The 20,244-nt window shown below is 40.2% G+C and overlaps 1 protein-coding gene across 9 annotated transcripts in view; it reads left to right on the plus strand.

The window, feature by feature from the left end:
- Positions 1-12,684: 12,684 nt before the first annotated feature.
- RCBTB2 (RCC1 and BTB domain containing protein 2) overlaps positions 12,685-20,244 on the plus strand; it is a 32,395-nt gene continuing 24,835 nt past the window's right edge. Inside the window, exons 1-3 of one of the 9 annotated variants that reach the window (XM_040055037.2) lie at positions 12,771-12,802; positions 13,116-13,231; positions 14,415-14,536. Coding sequence is in view for 3 of the 9 variants with exons in the window: in XM_040055040.2 (XP_039910974.1) it covers positions 13,283-13,329 (47 nt within the window). In the remaining 6 variants the exon portion in view is untranslated. Of the gene's footprint in view, positions 12,803-12,985; positions 13,011-13,070; positions 13,232-13,259; positions 13,330-14,414; positions 14,537-15,226; positions 15,262-20,244 lie in introns of those variants that run through there. The other 8 variants (XM_040055035.2, XM_040055034.2, XM_040055039.2 and 5 more) reach the window with 8 other exon arrangements.

The following is a 20,244-nucleotide window of genomic DNA, read 5'->3' on the forward strand; positions in this document are numbered from 1 at the left end:
CACATAGATTAACTTCTACTCATATTTATTTGCTTATGTATTTTTTGCTTGTCTCTGAAACATTTTTTCATAGAGTAGATGGCAAAGCCTGCATGTGCTGGCAAGATTAAGGTATGATTTGAACATCACCTTTTGGTGCATATTTTAATTCTTAATTATCTTGCTTGATAGAACTCCTTCCTAAGAAGTTTCCTGTTGCTCGAGCAGAGCAATGAACAAACTGAATCTTCAAATATAATTTAAAGCTTCCTTAATTTAGGCTGTGATCCTGAAGTTAAGCTGTAGTACTAGTTTGGTTTTTTGCTTCACTGTAAATGATTTTTCTCTTAAATTTCAGGTTTGATTTGCCATTTGCATTCAATGAAATAGAAGAAGTTAAAATTTTCTTTTAGAAGATTGGGTAGAGGATAGAAGAGAACTGGTTTAGATAGGATTGTAAACAGTTATTCCTTAGAAAGAAATTCCACTAAGGGGGAATAAAAGCCAAAGAGACTTTGAAGAACAAGTCCCTATACATGAAGCCCCTGTGGGGGACAAAATCGCACTAAGGGAATACTTTTGGCAAAGTGGAGCTGAGAGAAACTTCCCTTGAAATTTTGAATAGTTCCATCCCAGGATTCTCTATATGGAGCTTGCGCCCAATGAAAAAGTATCTATTTTGACCAAACTCCATTTAGCCCCACTTTGCTTCTTTTCCTGTCCACTGAACTGTGCTAATCTGTACCCTTATCCCTGCTGCATGTTCTGTCACTTGTCAGGCAATACGCTTAGAAGTCTGCAGCCTTGCTTCAGTCCCCTGGCAGCAAGTCAGCCAGTCAGCTGGCAAAGCTGGATAATTACTGCTTAGCCCTAAAGAGCTTAAAGTTTGTTTGCATGGACCTGTGTCCTGGCAACACCAAAGCATTGAACCAGAGGGCAAATTTTCCTTCCCCTGAACAATTTCTGTGAGGGAAGGAACATGGGGGACTTTTAAACAGACACTAACTAAATAGTGGCTACCAGCAAGGACTGCCAGGGGCTGAGATATGTGGACTATCTCCTGTGGCTGATTTGCCATCATTATAAGGTAAAAGAGACCACCGGGCTTCATTCTCCCTTCCCTCCTTTATGCTTTTATAGAAAACTGTACATGGGTCCACTGTCCTAAAGGGTCTTTTGGGAATTGCCTTTGTGGAAGTACTTAGAGGACCTGAAAAGTTGGCTGTGGTTGAGACAAGACAAACATAGACATCAGGTTACACATTCCAAGTAAAGCTGATGTTTTCTTTGTTTATTCAGTGCAATTTGCTCATGATAACTTCTATCTTTCGAGTTTCTCCTGATCATTATTGTTGTTTTTCATGGCTGAAGCAGCTTGACTGGCTCCATCTGGAAGGAATGACACACAGGCCAGGATGTTACGGAATGTAATTAAGTAAGACTGACCCACATTCAGCACTGTTCCTCTTGGCTGGCTGCTCCGTGGTGTCCATGTACGGTGTGTGGGATGCTACACTGGAGCACCACCAGCAGCTTCAGAACGGCCACCCTGAAGTTAGGTGATCCTACAACCACAGAATGGAAGCCCTGAAGTACTTCCTTGCTCACTAAATCATCTTGAAAATGTTGGCAACCAGGTTATACAATCCTGTTCATGGTCTGAACCCAAAGCATTAAAATAATCTTCAGTATTTGACCTAAGTACTCTCATGTTCCAGTTGTGGTGCACAATTGTAGCCACGTAACTCCAGTAGCACTCATGCAATTGCATTGATATTGCAAACTGATAAGCACTGGGGTGATTCAAAGCTGTGTTAAACATGATGGATGCAGGGAGAGAAGTAGCAAGACACTCTGGAGTCCAGTATGAGCATCACCAAAATAATGAGGGCAGTTGAATCCTACCTCATTATTTAGCACTGGTCTGCAAAAGCAAACTTGAACTACCTTGGGACCAGATTCACTGCTTGTTCACAAAAAACCTGTGGAAGTCTTCTGAGACAGCCTAAACTGCATGTCCGGAGAAAAACATACTGTTTTGTCGGGGGGTTCTCAAGGTGTTTGTCAGCCCTACAGACCAGCCCTGCTGTGCCTGATCTCTCCAAACCATTTCGGATCACATGGCTGAGTAACAAACCACTCCATGGTCTTTCCCAGAGGAACACTGGCCCTGCTGTCAGCCAGGGTCGATGGGAAGTATAAGCAACCTTAAACTGGGATGAGAGAAGTGTAGATGTTCAGGGAGAAGTTTAATAAATGCTTTAAGCTTTGGGTTTGCAGCAGAAACATAAAGAGATCTTCAGAGGGTTTTTAAGACTGAGAGGCTGTGGTTTGGTGTGCACCCCTGAACCCTGAACATTAGGTATCAGAAATACATTGTGCCTAAGCCTCTCAATCCAAATTTATTCTTGAACTATATTCTACCTATGTCCCCTAAAATATTAGATGGGCTACAACTCTGAGGAGCTTAGTACTTATTATCTGGGAACAAATGGCACCCAGCACCTCAGGGATCTGATTAATGATGTAGAGATGCTTTTTACTTGAAATTCTTACGTGGTTGTAATAGTACTTAATATGTGATATTCCAGTGCAAACTTCTCTTACAGCAACAATACCAATCACAGCTTGCAATGTTACTGTGTTTGTCCATTTACGGCACATTCTTTTTTCTAATTCAGGTGGGGGTTTTTTTGGTAAGGAATGTATGGGGCAGTTGTTGAATTTTTATGGATAAGCAGTTCCAAAACAAACAAACAAAAATTTTAAAAAATATGCTAAGGGCAAATCTGTTCTCTAGTTACTGATGTGCTCCCTTAAATCTGTCTAGCAAAATAGATGGCATCTTAATATTTTTTTTGTTTACTTAGCAAATCCTGCAATACTGCTGTAATCTTGCTCTATTCTCTTGACTGGTTAGACTGTCATGGCAGAAGCATAAAACAGTAGTGCTTGCATTAATGATGCATGGGAAGGAGTGACAAACACTTCACTTGCAGAATCTCAAAGGACTTATGTACTGAACCTGGGACGTGGATGGAATGTTGGTTCCTGATTCCACGTTGTTATGAAACCTGCCAAAAAGCCATTGCCCAGACTCAGACATGAAGCGTCCTGGAGAAGAGAGCCCAGCTGGATACTTGCCATGTTGGAAGGCCTGGGTTCTCATTTGTTTTCTCATCCTGACCAGCACTCACTGGGACAAGGAGAGACTGGTGTGCTGGGCACAGTTCCAGATGGTCATTTCAAGGATTCTTTAAGTTTGCTTGGTCCATCTTATCCCAAAAGGGAAATAGCAATGGACATAAAAGTTGAATGAAATCTGGCTCCCTGACATCAGGAAAGAGGTCTCCAACCTGTCCTGCCCTACAGTGCTTGCAGGCAGACCTCCTTCTCTCGGGCGCAATCCCACAGGTCAGGTATGGAATCTGCATTGGCCCAGATGTCTGCTGAGAGAAAGCCATTGGATGCACAAGCATACAGATCTGGAAATGGCATTTGGACTCAGAGAGACCCTGAGAACTGAGTGCCTTTGTGCACTTTCAGAAGTTACTGAAATTCAGATATTCATTCTTCTCCTTGCCTGGGGAAAGAGAAGGCTCCTCAGGGAGGAAACTGGTCTCATTAAAGAGTTTCTCTAGCTGAATACACAAAGTGCCAGCCTCTCCTGGATGGTGGTCATTGTCCAAGGGAGCCTTTCTCCTCACATCCTTTCCATCTGCTACAAAGATGGTGCGCAGAAAAGCCTGGTGGCAGTGGCTAGAGCAAGCAGCTAAACTGGAGCACAGCTCTGCTGCTTATCCCCTTTCCTCCAAATGAGAATTTTGCACTTCTTTTACACTTGATCATGCTGCAGCTCATCCACCCAGACCATGGGAGTGGATGGGAAAGAGCAAATCAAGATGTGATCCAGCTGTATCCTGATGTATCCTGATGTTCCTGGAGGGAGCTGTTCCTATCTAATGGTGTTAAGTAACTTCAGGGCTAACATAAACCATAATGTTGTACCAGCTACCTGGCAGCTGGAGTCCTACCATCCGGTTACATGTTAGCTTTTATACACATATTTTTAAAATTTAATTTAGTTTTGCTTGTTTGTTTGTTTGTTTTTATTCTGCCCCCATTAAATTATTTCATGAGCTGTGGGCTAAAAGTTTGGTCTATCACTAGTCCTCCTTCACATGAATAGAATACCTTTAGTGATGGTAAAACTGATTTACAGATAAGAAAGATCTTGGCATGGAGCAGTGACACAAGTCTGCCCTTTGAAAATGGAGTCAGTGGAAAGTGTATCTATAAGGTGAACTTCTGAAAATGATACACACAGGAGTTCTTAAGGATTTCAGTGCTACATTGGTTTAATCCATTATACAAGTCCTAGCCTTTTTGCAAATTAATATGTAGAACCAACATCTAGATAACAAAGCAGTATACCAAATGTTGATAACTCTTCTCTGAATAGAAAACAAAGGAAAGACTGAACAAGCTGCACTTAAGGCATTGAACTTTTCCCCAGGACACCTTATTACATTCTTGGCTGCATCTGAAACCTTCTGTGATTTTGATCAATGCATTTTCTAGTTTAATCTCTGCATTGGATTTGAAAAGGAAGAGAGAGGAAATAGTTCACAACAAGGATGTGTAGGACCACAATGTTTTAGATAACATGAAACACTAATCCACTGAAGGAAGATAAGTTACTTGACTTAGGGTGAATAGACTTCTCCTGAGAATCCCAATTCAGACACATTTCTTGGACAGCCAGGACCGGCTGGGACCTCTTTTTCTTTATCTCAAAACAATGAAAGAGAGAACGCCACTAACTTAAGTGAAGTTGTGGTGAACACAAAACCACGTGACCCCCACTACTGAAAGAAGTGGAACTGATCATCTCTTGTATTCCTTGAACATCAGCCTAGGAGAGATATGTGCCCTAAACTTGACCCCAAGACTTATTTATATCATACAGAAGTGCTTATGCAGGATGCCCAGACCCAGAGGAAGTAGCAAAGAGGAGTGACATCTGAAATGGTAATTCTGTTTTGGTGCTTAATTACAGGTCTGGGCTACACACTCTACTGAAGAATGCGATTTACATATCAAAAGTGCCTCCTGGACTTCTGTATCTATTGTTTTAACAAGTGGGTTTTGTACTATAGTAGAGCAGCCAGAGCCCTGCTCTGGCCAATTAATGACCAGGCCAGAGGCAAGGTTCAATTGAAGCTATTTCACCACATTTGTGAGATTTCCAAGAAGACTACAATACAGGAAAGGCTGAGGAAAAAGAAGGGAAGGAGCACTGTTGAACATGTGGTGTATAAATGTGCAATAGTAATAAAAGAGAAAAACCATAGCCCTTAAAGACAGACAAGTAAAGTGTAACAAAAAAGGATATGTAATTCACTTTCCATGCAAATCAATAATTGAAATTAACTATTCTTTTCCATTGCTAAACTGTAAAGCATGATTTGTACCTATGAATCCAATAAATTAATTTTACTTAGATTAAAGGTTTTTGACATTAGAATTAGGACAAAATTATCATTTTGGCAAGGCTTCTTTATTCTCCCAACTTCTCTTGCAAAAGCAAAAGCTTCCCAGAATGGCAGAGTTTCCATCATGTTTTTTAGAACAATCTTCATTTTTCCATTGGAAGAGAAACTGACAGGGTGACTGATGAATTGTCACACACCATGACTTGCACTCAGAGAAACATATGAAAAAGCTGTGAAGCACAGTGTGAGCAATTTCCTAGGCTACAAAAAAGAACATTGAAACCTTCTGGTGATCCAAAGACTCCTGTCACTGGGAAAGATTGAGGGTTTCAGGAATATTTTAAATGAAGCTGAGAACTCAAATTGTCCGTGTCCAGTTTATAGCTCCAGCTTTTTCCCCTGGGCGACTTGTTTATTTTCTTTTCCCCGTGTATTTCAAGAACTAGTAGTTACACATCACTTTGGGGAAAAACAAAACATGGTCACTTCCTCAAGTAGAGCCAGATTTGTTGCTTAATTGATTAAGCCTCATTTCAAGTTCTCAGTTTATTTTTGACGTTGCTGTTTAATAAACATGACCATCTATTTCCCTTATGTGTGGTGCTCTGTAAATCACCTTTAGAGCGGCTATATCACAGGTTAGTGTAGCATTTAGAGCATTTCAAGATCTACATATGGAGTAGACTTCATAATGAGCATATGGTATAATACTACAGTGCTGATAACAGCAATAAAATACATTTATACAGAACATAGAGTATGCTTCCTTTTTAAAGCTTTTAATTTCTGTATGCTTTAGTATAGTAGTATATAAGACACCTTCAGTGTTAGATTCAGCGTGAGTTTGGGCATGCCTGGCTACCCAGCTGGTCTTACATGGGATTTCTTAGACTTCCCCAAAATCGTCAGTCCCCCTGACCTTAAGAGAGAATATTCCTTACATAAACAAACAGCAACGATGCTTCCATTAAAAACAAAACACAAAAAAATACTCCAATCCCAGAAAGAACTGAGCATTTCCTCACAGGAAGCAAAAAGTGCATACCAGTGTTATGCAGTGTCAAAAGCTAGACACATAATTAAACATCCTCTACATAAGGACACAGAATGGGAAAAGTGCCATAAAGGGTCAGGCCTTCTAACAAAAAATCTGTTCTCTGGCAGTGAGTTAGAAAAGAACAGGGTAAGCAAATATGAAACTTCCTTTAAATATTATCCTTAGGCTTTGAACATTCATAGCTCAGACATTTCTCAGCAGGAGACCCTCGTGAGCAATCTCAGTCAAGTGCTCTCCCTTGACTTGTTCATGCAAAGTTTTAGCACTTCCAGAATCTTAAAATGGAAAGTTCTGAAAGTCTAATTGCAGGAGGAAAACTACTTTTTTTTTTTTTAACTTTCAGGATTAATGCTGTACATTGAAAAGAAGAAGAAGAAAAAAAAAAGTCTTCTTCTGACAATTAATTTTATAAGTTCACATTTTGATAATAATCCTAAATAATATAACATTGCTCTTGGCTTCTGACAAAATGGGATGCTTCTATCATCTGTAACATTCTTTCTAATACAGATCCAAAAAACAATTGCTTTTTTTTTTTTATTTAGCTTTTTAACAGCCCATAGAGTGACTTGCAAATTATTTCCAAGGAAAAAAAAATGCAGATTGTTTTTAAATTGCTTGCACCAAGTAATATAAATCCCACAGAACCTGAGATATAAGTCATTACCTCTTATAAGGTTAATGTATATGTTCCTTGCCAGAAAGATATCTGAGAGCAATGCTAAAGCATTTGCTTAAAATTAGCAATTACCTTGTCTTTCAATAATACAGTTACACAACTAAAGGCAATTTAATGAAAAATGTTACACCTCATCAAATACATGCTGTCATAAATTTTACATTTTTAGTACAGGAAACTGCTTTATTGGTGAGGGTCAAAGGCAATGTCTGCTAAGATGTCTGCTCCAGAGAAAGCAGATGATAATAATGGATATGATACACTATCCATAAATAGCATTCACTTTGCCTTACTTATTATTTATTGCTAGAGTCCAATAATAGAAAATCAATCTACTTTAGCCTCACCATTACCGGATTCAGTGCAACCAATTTTGTCTCCTTTTGGAATTATAAATCGAGGCTGTGAATTCATTTTCCTGTTCCATAAACACCTCATATTTTTACACTAATCCTCGGTGAGTGACATGTATGATTACATCAATGTCACCTTCTTTCAGATGCCTGTAAAGATTGTGCAGTCAGCACTGGGCTGCTTGACTGGGATTCATTCTTTGTAAGGATACTTTGTTTATTCTCTTCCAGCCTAATTAAAAACAAACAAACAAACAAACAAACAAACAAACAACCCCCCCAAAAGATGCCGCCTTTCAGATTCTGTTTCCTTGGATATTTTTCCAAGAATACATTCAGGATGTGCATGCAAAATATAGTTATATACAACACACCAATTTTTTTTTTTTTTTTTTATTTCAACCCTAAGCATATAGGCTTTTCCCAAAGCCTTGACTGTCAGATTCTTCTTTCCTCAGGCCTTTCCAACAGACATAAAGCTCAAGGGAAAGTGTAATTTAGACTCCATAAACTCCTCATGCCTGACCGCTTGACCTCTGATCATGCAGGCTGCTGGTTAGCTGACTTCCCAGCAGACTTGGCCTGTGCCAACTAGAACAGTTCAAGGGTAGTGCACGTTAAACACCACTTCCAGTCAGCTCCATGGATAACCCTGCTCCAAGTCTGCTCTCTACAGACTCCCTCAATGCTATCTCAGCAGGTGCTGCACCCTCAAAATTCACAATTCTTGAATGAAGTCTCCTTTTACAGTTAGTTTGCGAGGACAATTCTTCAAAGCTGCTCAGAAAGTGACAAATTTCTTCTGGTATTCTTCAGGTCAATTTAAGTCCAAGTCTGTAATAAACAACAAGATCCTATGTGGAATCCCACCTTCTCATCTAAAGTTATTTTGGAATCTTACTGAAACCGCTGAGCTCAGAGCAGACAATGCTCTGTTTGGAATATTGAGGAACCTCCACCCTTCTGGGAATTCCCCGTTCCCAGAATGCAGCGCATGTATTGCTCCTTCACTTATTGCTCCAGATGAAGTTGAAATGAAGGGAAATTGACAATAAAATCACGCATTATAATCAAATGTGTGACTTGTCAAATCCTTTGTTTAACAGGATGAGCACACTTAGCCAGATCCCATATGAGTGTTAATTATAGCAAGGAAGCAAACAAAATGTTAATACTTAAAAAAAAATCCTACCAACAGGAAATGGTTATCAAGCTGTGATAAAATGTTTATCCGGAAATGTTTTTACACTATCCAAAACATTTCCTGTCTGTAACATTTTTTGTGGGGAAAAGAATATCTGTGGTGCTAGAAATAGCATCTTTGCAAGGAAATAAATGACAGTGCTTATAGAAAATGGCAATAGTCACAGATCTAGCTTTTCTCCTGTTTTCTTCTTTGTACACAGTATGATGTAACTCTGAAAGAAAACTGTTTCCAGAAGTGACACGGACATCACTAAAGTTTGTACATCACAGGTTAAAAAATAATTCAAAGCAAATTTTTCATAGGTAATATCTAAGCAATGTAGTCATGGAGGTAGTGGAACCTTGATCCTTTGCTCACTGAGACTAGATAGTATTTCTATTAAAATATCTGGAAAAGATCAAAAGAGATTAATTAGGCTGAAAAGCAGTACTATTGAAGGCACAAAAAGATAATACTCAAGGGGAAGAGGAGACAGATTATCTGTTGAAATACTTACTCAGAATAAAAATCATGAAGAATTATATTTCCATAATCATGACTTTTCAAAACTAGGAAAATTCTAGTTGCAAACATTATGGGTAGTATCACAAAATCACAACAGAGCTGGCATTAGAATATAAGCAAATACTTGTCAGGATCAACCTATAAGACATTACTGAAAATAAAAGCGTAATAGATGATTCTTCCTAGATTTGTCCTATCAGCCATATGACATCTAACTTGTAGCCTGTTATTCCATTCTTAAATTATTCCATCCTCCCAAAAAAGAGCAGGGAACTTTAATGGCTTTTTAAATGGAATTCAGCCACTAAAACCGCTTGAGTATTCGGAAAAATCAGGTTATTGTGAAAAAATCTTTTTATTAATCAACACATATAAAAGACATTTTGCTTTGATTAAAAACCTGTTATTTGTTCCTATTTTAACTGCAGGTTCTATACCTCTTGTTGCATTTATTTTTTCCTTTACATGGAAAGTACAATGGAACTAATGATAGAATCTTAAAAGTGGAAAGGACTTCAACAGGTCATCTGATCAATTTTCATAGCCTGAATTAGGATCAACAATATCTTTAATAATCTTTACTATAAATCTTTAATAGGATCAAAATACTTTAATTTTTATCTACAGTCTCAAATCATGGAAATTACAACTTCACTGGGCTATTAATTTCTGACTTCTTTATTATCACTGTGAGAAGAGTTTTCCCTATTGCCAAAGATGAATCTCCTTTGCTTCAATATTTTTTCTGATCACGCAGCGATCAAAATTCTCCTTGCTCTTTGCAGTAGCATTTTCTCACAACCTGGCAATGTTTCTTTTCAGCCTTAAGGTACTATTTTTGGACACATCTCAGTATGAGGTTTACCTGTTTTGCAATGGTGTGATGCTACTGTACAAGCTAAAATTGGACTGCCTTGCAGAGCACCATCAATCCTTCCTTCCATGTCAAATAGAAATGGAATGAGCATCATCCTGGTCATTAATTGAAATATTGCAAGGAACTACAAACTGTTTGTAAGATGAGACAGGCACATATTAGAATCATGCAATCATAGAATAGTTTTGGGTAGGAAGGGACCTTTAAAGGTCATCTAGACTAATCCCCCTGCAATGAGCATTCCTTTCCATTCCAATTCCCTTCCATTCATTGCTGCTGAGTTCTAAATTTGGCATTACATTTAGGAAAGAAGAAAAACAACCCAGGGACTGTTCAAATGAAAGGAAAAAAATGAGACGGGTTCAACAAATGGCATGTAAGGAAAGGCAGAAATAACTGGACCAGGTTTTTACTTGAAAGCATAAAAAATGGAGGCCACTTTCCACTTTCACTGTCAGAAATTTGTGCACCATTTCTAGTTTTGAACTCCTGAGGCTTTAATATATCTCCACTGCTTCTTATTGTTTTTTTTTCTTTTCCATTACATTAAAATGCCACTCAGTACCTAATATTTTCTCATTGTAAGGAAGCTATAAACTGCAATTATCTTTAAACTCCTTGCAATAAGCTAAACAAATGATCCCTTTAGCTATGTCTTATTTTCAAAGCATTGATCATCTTCATGCAGCCTATCCCATTCTCAACGTCCCTATCAGAATGTATGGTAGCATTATATGCAGCATCCTAATAGCCAGTATAAAATACTAATTACTGGATGTAAATTACCTTTCAATTACTGTTGATTCCTGTCTTGGCACATTCATGCATGAAATTAGCCTTTTTCACTTCTACATCCTCTGGCATTCAGCTGTTGCTCACAGAACTCAATCCTTCAGCTAAGTGTTTCAGAATGCAGTTTCTCTGCTTGTAGATCCACATCTATTGCTTCCAGATTTAGGGACTTCACCGTTTCAAACTGCATTTTGTTTCAGAGGATCAAATACACCACCTGTTCCATCGCTTCTAAGTGTGACCTTCAGGCTAACACAGTACACAGCACTCCCGTAAGTCAAATCCAGCACAACTCCTAGAAATATATCCATTTTTTTTTTTAAATATGCACTGAAGATCAAATACACACAATTGTTCTAGGAGACAATCACTCTTTGCTTTACTGCCTGTCTGAATATTAATAGCTTCAGCTTCCACTGGGTTTTTCTACCACTGTCAGCTTGGCTGAGATCATGAGGTATTTTATTTTACCTATACACCCTTCTGAGATCCAGCACGGCCAGGCTGGGTGGGGCTCTCAGCCACTTGATCTATGGAAGACAGCCCTGCCCACAGTGCGGGCGGGGGAGGTGGCAAATGGATGATCTCTAAGGTTCCTTCCAACCCAACCCATTCTGTGATTCTTTGATTCTGTGCCTTGGGGAGCTCATCAGGGAAGAGCCTTGGCATAGCGCTGCAGGCACTTCATGTAGGATATAGGTGAAGAATGGGGTGAAAGGCACAGGTGGCCCATAGACTGAGACTGCCATGCAACGTAGCAAGTATGGAGAACATACACGTATGGAACCTCTGCTCCTTTGGTAACTCTAAGGTCAGGGGTTTAACAGCTTTAGGTACTTACACAAACTTCATCTTTGGGCAGCCAAAGGCTTGCATCTGAGTACATCAATCTTTAAAATGTCAAAACACCCATATGAAGCTGTCATTTCCACAAGATAAGCTGAGACCTTCCCTAGGTCACAAAGGAATTTAAATTTTGGTGCAAAGTCATCTCCTTAGCTCCAGAGCAAGCCTCCCCCTTCTGAATAAGGCTTCCACAGCAATAATGCAACCTTATCATTGGGTATGGCAGCAAGGGTCTCTGAGTATTTCCCACAGCAAAATAGCAGGCAATTTTCACACTAAAGGCAAGAGGCACAGCCAGGCAAAACAGCCAGGTTGTTGCTTTCAGGAAAATTTATCAAGTCTATACTCTTTGGGGTTGCTTAATTTTAAACTTAAGCCATAGGAGAAACAGAATACTTAATATCCCCTGGCTTCCTTTGGGAAGAAAATAAATGCAGGTTGTATTGGCATAGCAGTATGTGACGTTCCCCTTTGACCGTGTCTCTCAGCGTGTGGCTGTCAGTGTGTTTTGGCCCAGCCTGGGACGGGCTGCCCAGGGCTCCGGTGGGGTCACGGTCCCTGGAGGTGAGTAAGGAAAGACTGGACGTGGCACTCAGTGTCCCGCTCTAGCTGTCACGGCGGTGCTGGGTCACAGCTTGGGCTCCGGACCTCAGGGGTCTTCTCCAAGCCCTTTGATTCCGTGATTCGGAGGCGTGAAGGGGTGGTGTTTCCCGCGACGCCGCGCTCGCTCTGGCCACGACTCTTCCCAAAGCAGCCGTGTCATCCCGGGGCCGGGCCCTGGGACAGCTCCCGCCTCTCCCGCGGCTCTCCCCGGCAGCCGGCCGAGCTCGCAGGACAGCGCCCGCCGCTCCCCGGGCTCCGGCTGCAGTGGGTGGATCCCTGGGAGGTGCCAGCCGCTTCCCTCCCCTTCCCCCCTCTCCCGGCTGGGCGGTGAGGAGGCGCCTGAGCGCGGCAGCATCTTCCCTTGGCTCGCCGGGCGGGGGAGGAGCCGCCGCCGCCTGCGGAGAAGGAAGGTGAGCTGCGGAGCGCGGGGGTGGGAAGGGGAGGGAAGGGGCTTGGCTCCCCCCCTTCCCTGCGCTTCCCTTCCCCCGTTCCCGGTGCTTCCCTTGGCCGGGCGGCCGGCGGCGGGAGCGGGGCTGGGGCAGGGCGCGGCCGCCCGTGCTGCGTGTGCTGGGCCGGGCTGGGGCTGCGCTCCCCGAGGCCTCGTTTCTCAGGCACCCGGTGTGTAAATGGCCGATGAGGGGGATGGCGGTCTGTCGGTGTGTGCGTGTGTCTGTCCGTGCGTGCTCGGCTTCCGTCAGGAGTCCCGTCTGTGTGTGCCCGCAGGTGCGCAGGGGTGCGGTGGTGGTGGCGGCACCACAGGCGAGCTGAGCCCGGCCAGCGGTCATGGCTTGAAGGAAGAGAAGGGATACTCTGGAAACCAAGCACCGTTTATCTACTGTGTGGGTGATGGGAGGATTTCGTGGCGTTTCCTTGGGCAAGTGAAGTTTCTAATGTCAGGCACAGTCAGCAGAGAGGATTTACACAGGTTACGAGTGGGGTAAGGTCTGTAGGGAGTGATGCTTGTGCACCCTCAGAAACCATTTGGGCTGATGAACTGATGTGCTCTCCAGCACATGAAGGGAACTTACAGGAACGATGGGACAAGAGAATGTAGTGACAGGACAAGGGGGGACAAGTTCAAATTGAAAGGGAGTACATTTAGATTAGATGTTAGGAAAAAATTCTTCACCGTGGTTGGTGAGGTACTGTAACAAGTTGCCCAGAGAGCTGTGGATGCCCCATCCCTGAAGGTGTTCAAAGCCATGTTGGATGGGGCTCTGAGCAACCTGGTCGAGCGGAAGGTGCCCCTGTCCGTGGCAGAGGCTGGAATAAAATTATATACATGGTCCCTTCCAACCCAAATCATTCTATGATTCCATGTTGGAGGATGTCAAAGCAAGCACAGGGTAAAGGAAACGTTTAGAAGCAATCGTCCTGCTCAGTGTTGATAGAAGAGTTAATACTGTCCAGATATAGGAAATAAATGTGACAGAATTATGCAGGATGTGAATGATGTGATGGACTGTGAAGCAGAAGGAAGAGACTGTGTGTGGATAAAGAGTCAAGCATATCATTGCTTTGAGACAAGAAAATTATAAGAGCTTTTGATGGTGTCTGCTGTAGACCACAGGACATTGTTGGATTTGTATAAGAATACCACTTACTGACAGATACTGTCAGGAATTATGTCACCGAGAGATTTCTTTCATAGACTATAGAATCACAGAATGGTTTGGGTTGGAAGGGAACTTAAAGATCATCTGGTTCCAACCCCCCTGCCAAGGGCAGGAATGCCATTCACTAGACCAGGTTGCCCCTGGCCCCATCCAGTGGCCTTGAGCACTGCCAGGGATGGGGCATCCACAGCTTTTCTTGGCAAGCTGTTTGTACCCTTACCACCATCTGAGTAAAGAATTTCTTCTTAGGATCTGATCTGATTCTGTCCTCTTGTCATTTAAAGCCATTCCCCCTTGTCCAATCAACACCGGCTTGTGCAAAAGGTTACTCTCCCTCTTTTTTATAAGTCCTCTTTAAGTACTGAAAGGTCACAGTGGGGTGTCCCTGAAGCCTCTTCTTCTCCAGGCTGAAGAACCAAGAGCTACAGATGACGGCATAATTTAGACACACAGTGATCCAGATGATCTTACAAACAACTGCTGTCATCTTGCCAAATAAGCACTGAATTGCCTTAGACTTGCTCTCAGGTAAGCAAGTCTAAGTGTGAAAATTCTGGGAAAAGGTGGTTCGTTAGTCAGCTTGTGATCTTTTTTTGATTAGATTAAATAAATAGAAATATAATAGGTGACTGAATAGGTTTGAAATTCTTAGTTTTAGAAGGGCAAACTTGGAAAAATCAAGAGGATTAATTAGTGGTGTTGTTTGCATGGAAGTCCTGAGGGCCTTATAAAGTAAAGCAGGTAGAAAGCTGTTTTATGCCAAAGGTGGAATCCATTTGGAATTTATATCAAAAAAAGTTTTAAAAATGTCTATTGAAAACAACTTCTAACTCTCAAAAAGGATTTTGGAAATAAAGACTAGAAAAAGGATAGTTAAGCAAAATGAAAATGAAGAGGTAAATGACAATTCAACAGTAAGAACTGGCAAAAGTAATTCTGAGTTAGTTACAGGCAATTGATTTTTTTAGCTTCTTTAATCATGTAAGTGAAAGCAATAATAGAAATAAGACCACTGAGTGATAAAGATGAGGTAAAATGGCCTTGGCATCATGATGCAAATCATCTGTTGCAGTTTGGAGGAGGCTACTGCAGTGAGTAGACTTAATGTTAGGTGCTCCAACTTTTACCTTGAAAGAATAACGTTTTCTCTCTTAATTATTTTTTAAGAGTTGAGAAACCTCTGTGTGTTATGTCTGATCCAATGCTCCTGCCACTTAATGTCCAGTTGCAGAAGACCGGAACAGTATGTTTGGGTATTTAACAGTATCATTTATTGGTAGAGGAAGTGGGGTAACTTTTCTTTCTCATGCACATTCTATTTACTGTTTTATCTCTCTCCTATAACATGCAGTATCTTCATAGGGAGACGGCATTAAGAGTATTAATGATAAAAATTCTCAGCTCCAGGTGTGTAGTACCTGTTTGGTATACATACCTAGGTAAAGTCTGCTTTTGCCAGGCTCTCACATGCAGGTAAAATGCCACCTGACATCTGAAGTTGGTACATCCTTAACAACTGACTTGTTAGTGCTTCTTAAGTTCTTAAAGCTTTAATATTTTCTGTACTACAATTCCTTAACCTCATTTAAAAAAAAAAAAAAAAGGCAGCTATTTCTTTTGCATATGTACTGCACTATTCTGAGTGGTTTTGTTCTGTTGCATGGTCAGTATTTTTAAGAAAGTTTTGATTTTTTCCTTAAACTTTGGAAGTCTTTGGATTAGATTTGTTTCCTTAAAGCTGGTTCCTTGACCTCTCATATTGGAAGGTCAAAATTAAGATAAGTTATCAGTTCTACCAAATCAGTTGTATCGTAAATGAAGTTTTATCTAGCATATAAAATAGGCAAGAGCCAACAATTGCATCAGTTGTATTTTATTATGTTTGTGTTTCTGTATGGATTACAGGAACTGATGCGTATTTAGAGTTTGGGTAACAATTCAGCAAAGGGAAGGAACTTTTCAAGTTAATTTTCTGAAAATCTTGGATTAGCCGTATGAGAATTGTGAAGAGATGTTTTTCTTTAGCACCTCAGATTAGATTTAGGTTACATTAGATTACATTAGGATCGATTTTGATGCAGGAATGACCTGACAAAATGTTTGATTATTTTAACACATCTCAAGGTCTAGAGATATTACTCATTATGGTTTTTTTTCCTTCTACTGGAGATATAAACCAGTAATTATGTGAAAGTGACTCCAGCATCTTTCTGTAATGCTTTTCAGCACTTAAAGTAGTTCTTGCATTGTTTCTGTGACCTGAAACACTTGTTTGCCTTCAAAAGGTATTTTTGCGTGTGTAGAAGGAAGTGTAAGTACTTTTAAGAGAAAATATATTTTGATTGACATTTTCTTATCAGGTTTTTTTAGCTGCTGACTTTGACATTTCAGTAACTCTACTGGAGGCCTAATTTTCTAATAAACACTACTGTTTTCTTGTCTTTGTATTTCTGTCTTTGTTTGTTATATAGCTTCTCTTTCTTAGTAGTTGCCAGCCACTGCCTTCAAATATTTTTTTTTTTTTAAATCAAGTAGATAGATAGCCAAAGGTGTAGTATTAGCTTTTCAGATTGACTCTAGGGTTTGTAGAATGAGAAAAGAATTTGGGATTTTTTTTTTTTTTATTATTATTATTTCTGCCTTAGATATTTTCCTTCTGGTGGGTGATAATGATTTTTTTCCAGTTGCTTCCTCTCTTGTTGCTGGCTGGTCAAAAATCCACCATTCTACATCAATGATGGTGGTAGACATTTCTAACGGGGAAGAAGCAACTGGAATAGGAATGAGAAAAATGTAGAAACTTAATATGAGCACTTGTCTTACCATCACTTAGGATATGCATTTTGCATGTGAGCCTCTGGAAGCTTCAGTGGGGTCATGCTGGAGGTCCTTCCTTGCAGCCAACAGGTGGAACTGGATGTCATGCCAAAAGAGAGGTGGTGTCTGACAAGAGGCTTTTGGCTGAAGTTTTGCCTCTGGAGATGGAGCCAATAAAGAGTATCTTGGATTTAGCCTCTAAACCCTGTGTAGATTTGCTTGTGTAGTGAGTAGGCACACAGTGGAACTTGCATCAGGAGCAAAGAATTCACGGTCTGGTGTCATGCCGCAAGAAAGGCAGGAGAGAAGGTTATACTTTAGTTGGAGTTTGAAGTTTTTCAAACAACCACTCGCTGTTTGTTGAGGTCTGAAATTTCATGGTAATGGAAAATGCCACATCCGTGGAAGAATGAATGACAAGCTGAGTTCTGTCAAATTGTTGTCAGCACTGGGAGTAGTTCTGGCATTTCACTGTACATGAAGAAGGAAGATAATTTTGAAAACAGTCTTCCTGGAAAGGAATGTGACCTGTTCAACAGGAGTACATGTTGGCAGTATTGCTGATCTGATCTCTCCTGCTTGGACGAGTTAGCATCATGTAATGACTGCTCTGGTAGGAAACTGCTGAGAAATCAGGAATATCAGAGAAGGTTAGGTTCCTTTTCTAAAAGCCTCATCAAATCCCTTTTCTCTGTGACTTTTTCTTTGTAGTCTTTCCTAAGCCTGTGGTTAGAGTCCTTGGGGAAGAAGCTGCAGACAGACCTTTGAATCAGCAGATGAGATTCATAAATGCTCAAGTTAAGTGGGAGGAAATACTAAGTGGAGTTCTGAAAATTTTTGTTTGCTTGCCAAGTTCCTAGAGAGAAAATCTACAAGGATGTTTACATTCAAATGAGTCAGTGAACCTGTTTAAATATTTAGGGTTAAATGGTCTTGGACTGTTAATGAAGCTTGGCTACTAGAATTGGTATTTATGTTCCTTAACTCAGTCTTAATGTGTACTGCAGAAACATGTATCTTACCCAAAGACCTATTGTGGCTAGACCAAAACGAGAGTCAACACTTCCAGTTTCCACGACCTAAACTCAGGCTGCCTGAGTATGCTGTCCAGATTCTTAATTGTACTTGGATTCCAGATAAGAGATTTGTGGAAGTTTAATACAAATATTTTTGTATCAAGGGGCTGTTCACATCCCCAAGAAATGGATGTTTATAATAATGATTTTATCTCCTTCAGATTTGACTTCAGAATTTTTGTTGGGAATTACAGCTAATGAAAATTATAAAAGATTTTCATGCATGAAAAATATTTCTTGCTTACCTTTTTACTTTCTAGAGTAAGTATTGCATTCTTTTTAAATGCTAGCTATTTTAAAGTAAGGGGTTTTAGTAGTTGTGCACATATTATAAGATTTAGTGGACAAACAAACCCAGGAACTTATCTGAAATAACTAGGATATCGTTTTTTCCTGTGCCTGATTTACTCAAATATACAGGTTTTTTGTCTTTTCATTTTTGATGAAAATACTGGGTTTTTTTTCTTTGCATGACTGCATTCACAATTGTTATTTTTTCTGGAGGAGAAGTCATGCGAGTAGGCAAATATGAATTATTGCTAGTATTTTAAAGGTATATGGATAGGAATGGTTCTTAAACAAGCTTAAATTTTTTTCTGTCTTTATTTTTGGGAACCCCAGGTGAATATATACTCCTAAATCAATTACAGGTTTTTAGAAAGAACAGCTTTGGAGCTACAGATATGTGGGCCTCAGTATGTGCTTTTGTTAGAAGACATGAATTTGAATAAAAGAATAAACTGGCATAATTTGAGTCACCCTGTGTTCTCCTGTGAGGTTGCTCAGAAATAAGGCGTCTGTGTTTGCAGAGCAAACTGAAAGTGGGTCTGCAGGGTCATTTTCTCATAGTTATATGTAAGATAAAAGATGTTTTAACTTTTAAGTTGGGAGGGCACGTGATTCATCTTTTTTATCGAAAAGTCAAGGCAAAACTGTCAGGGATCTGAAAAGTACTGAAGTGGAGCAGTTGTTATTAGTTAACTGAGGTGGTTAGAGCCCAATGCATCTTTGCACTAACGAATCAACTGCTTTCAAGTGAAGCCATGCTTTTGTCTGAACAGGTGCAATTGAAGTGAAATACTAGAACCTGAGGAATCATGGGTATCAGTTTTGTATCAAATGGCTTGAGGAAGGAAATACGGAGTTCTACATTTGTTTAAGCTAGAAAATTCTGTTAATAATTATTCCCTTGGAGTCTTAGAGTAGGCTGAGGATGGTCAAGAAGTGGGTAACATATGTCAGCATTGCTAGGGAGTGCTGGAAATTGATGCTGCAAAATATTGGATAGCCTTGATTATCAGTTTCACAGTATGACTACTGGCATACTTGGAATTAAATGTTTCAGAACAGCTCAGTAGTACAGGCAAAGGCCTTGATTTGGGGATTTGTGTCTATCTTAATTAGAGATAATGTACGCAAAATCAACTGGTTGCATTCTTGTTGTTTGAACAAGTATGTTGAAGAAAATAAGAAATTGCTTAACTGCAAGACCTCAACAAGTTCCCGATTTCCACGAAGGTGTAAAGCTTGCTAAATGGCTGTGTGTGCTCATTCAGGGCTCTGCCCAGCTGCACAGGCAGAACTGCCTGGTGCCATTTAGTTCTTAGCTGCTGCTCCAGCTTGGCATGGATACGTGGAAATCCCAGGAGTCCTGTATTGTATCTGCCAGCACCGTTTGGTGACAGGGATCCCCAAGGTCATCTCAAATACAAGTAGGTGCTGATGTGTAAGGGACTGACTCAGCCCTTTAGTCCCTTCTAGTTGAAGGGGAATATAATTTAGTTTCCAGTTGTTTCAGTTTGGTTGTGTGTTTGAGCCTTAAGCTCAAAGTCACCGTGGACTTTCACACATGAGCTGAATTGTTCATTTAATGTCTCAAACTAGGTGTATAAAATACACTGTGTGTAGATTTGTGGGTTTTGTTGAAGCTCAAGCTTAACAGTTGTGCATATTCAGTATGGTGGAGCTGCAGCAGTTGTTCAAATTTTTATTTGTTTCAAGAAAATAATTTTTGTTTGTTTATTCAGTAGATTACATGTTGAAGGATTAATGTTTATAATACTGAAGTCATACCAATTTCATGTATTTTATGTAATTGGATTAGTTCTTATGGCATGAAGTCTTACATAAGAGATGTGTTAGGTAGTTTTATGCAGTTACATTTGACACTTGTTTTAATGTGGTATTACTCTGAAGATTAACTCTGTAAAATGGTACCTTGTTTGTTAGTTGTTATTCTGCCTGTAGTCAGAATTTTACAGACATGTGATTTTATGTGAGAAGTAAGCAGATTTTAAGCTATGTCTGAACCAATGTACCTCAAAGAAGATGATGTATACGACT

Source organism: Hirundo rustica, chromosome 2, assembly GCF_015227805.2.
Source record: "Hirundo rustica isolate bHirRus1 chromosome 2, bHirRus1.pri.v3, whole genome shotgun sequence".
NCBI lineage: Eukaryota > Metazoa > Chordata > Aves > Passeriformes > Hirundinidae > Hirundo > Hirundo rustica.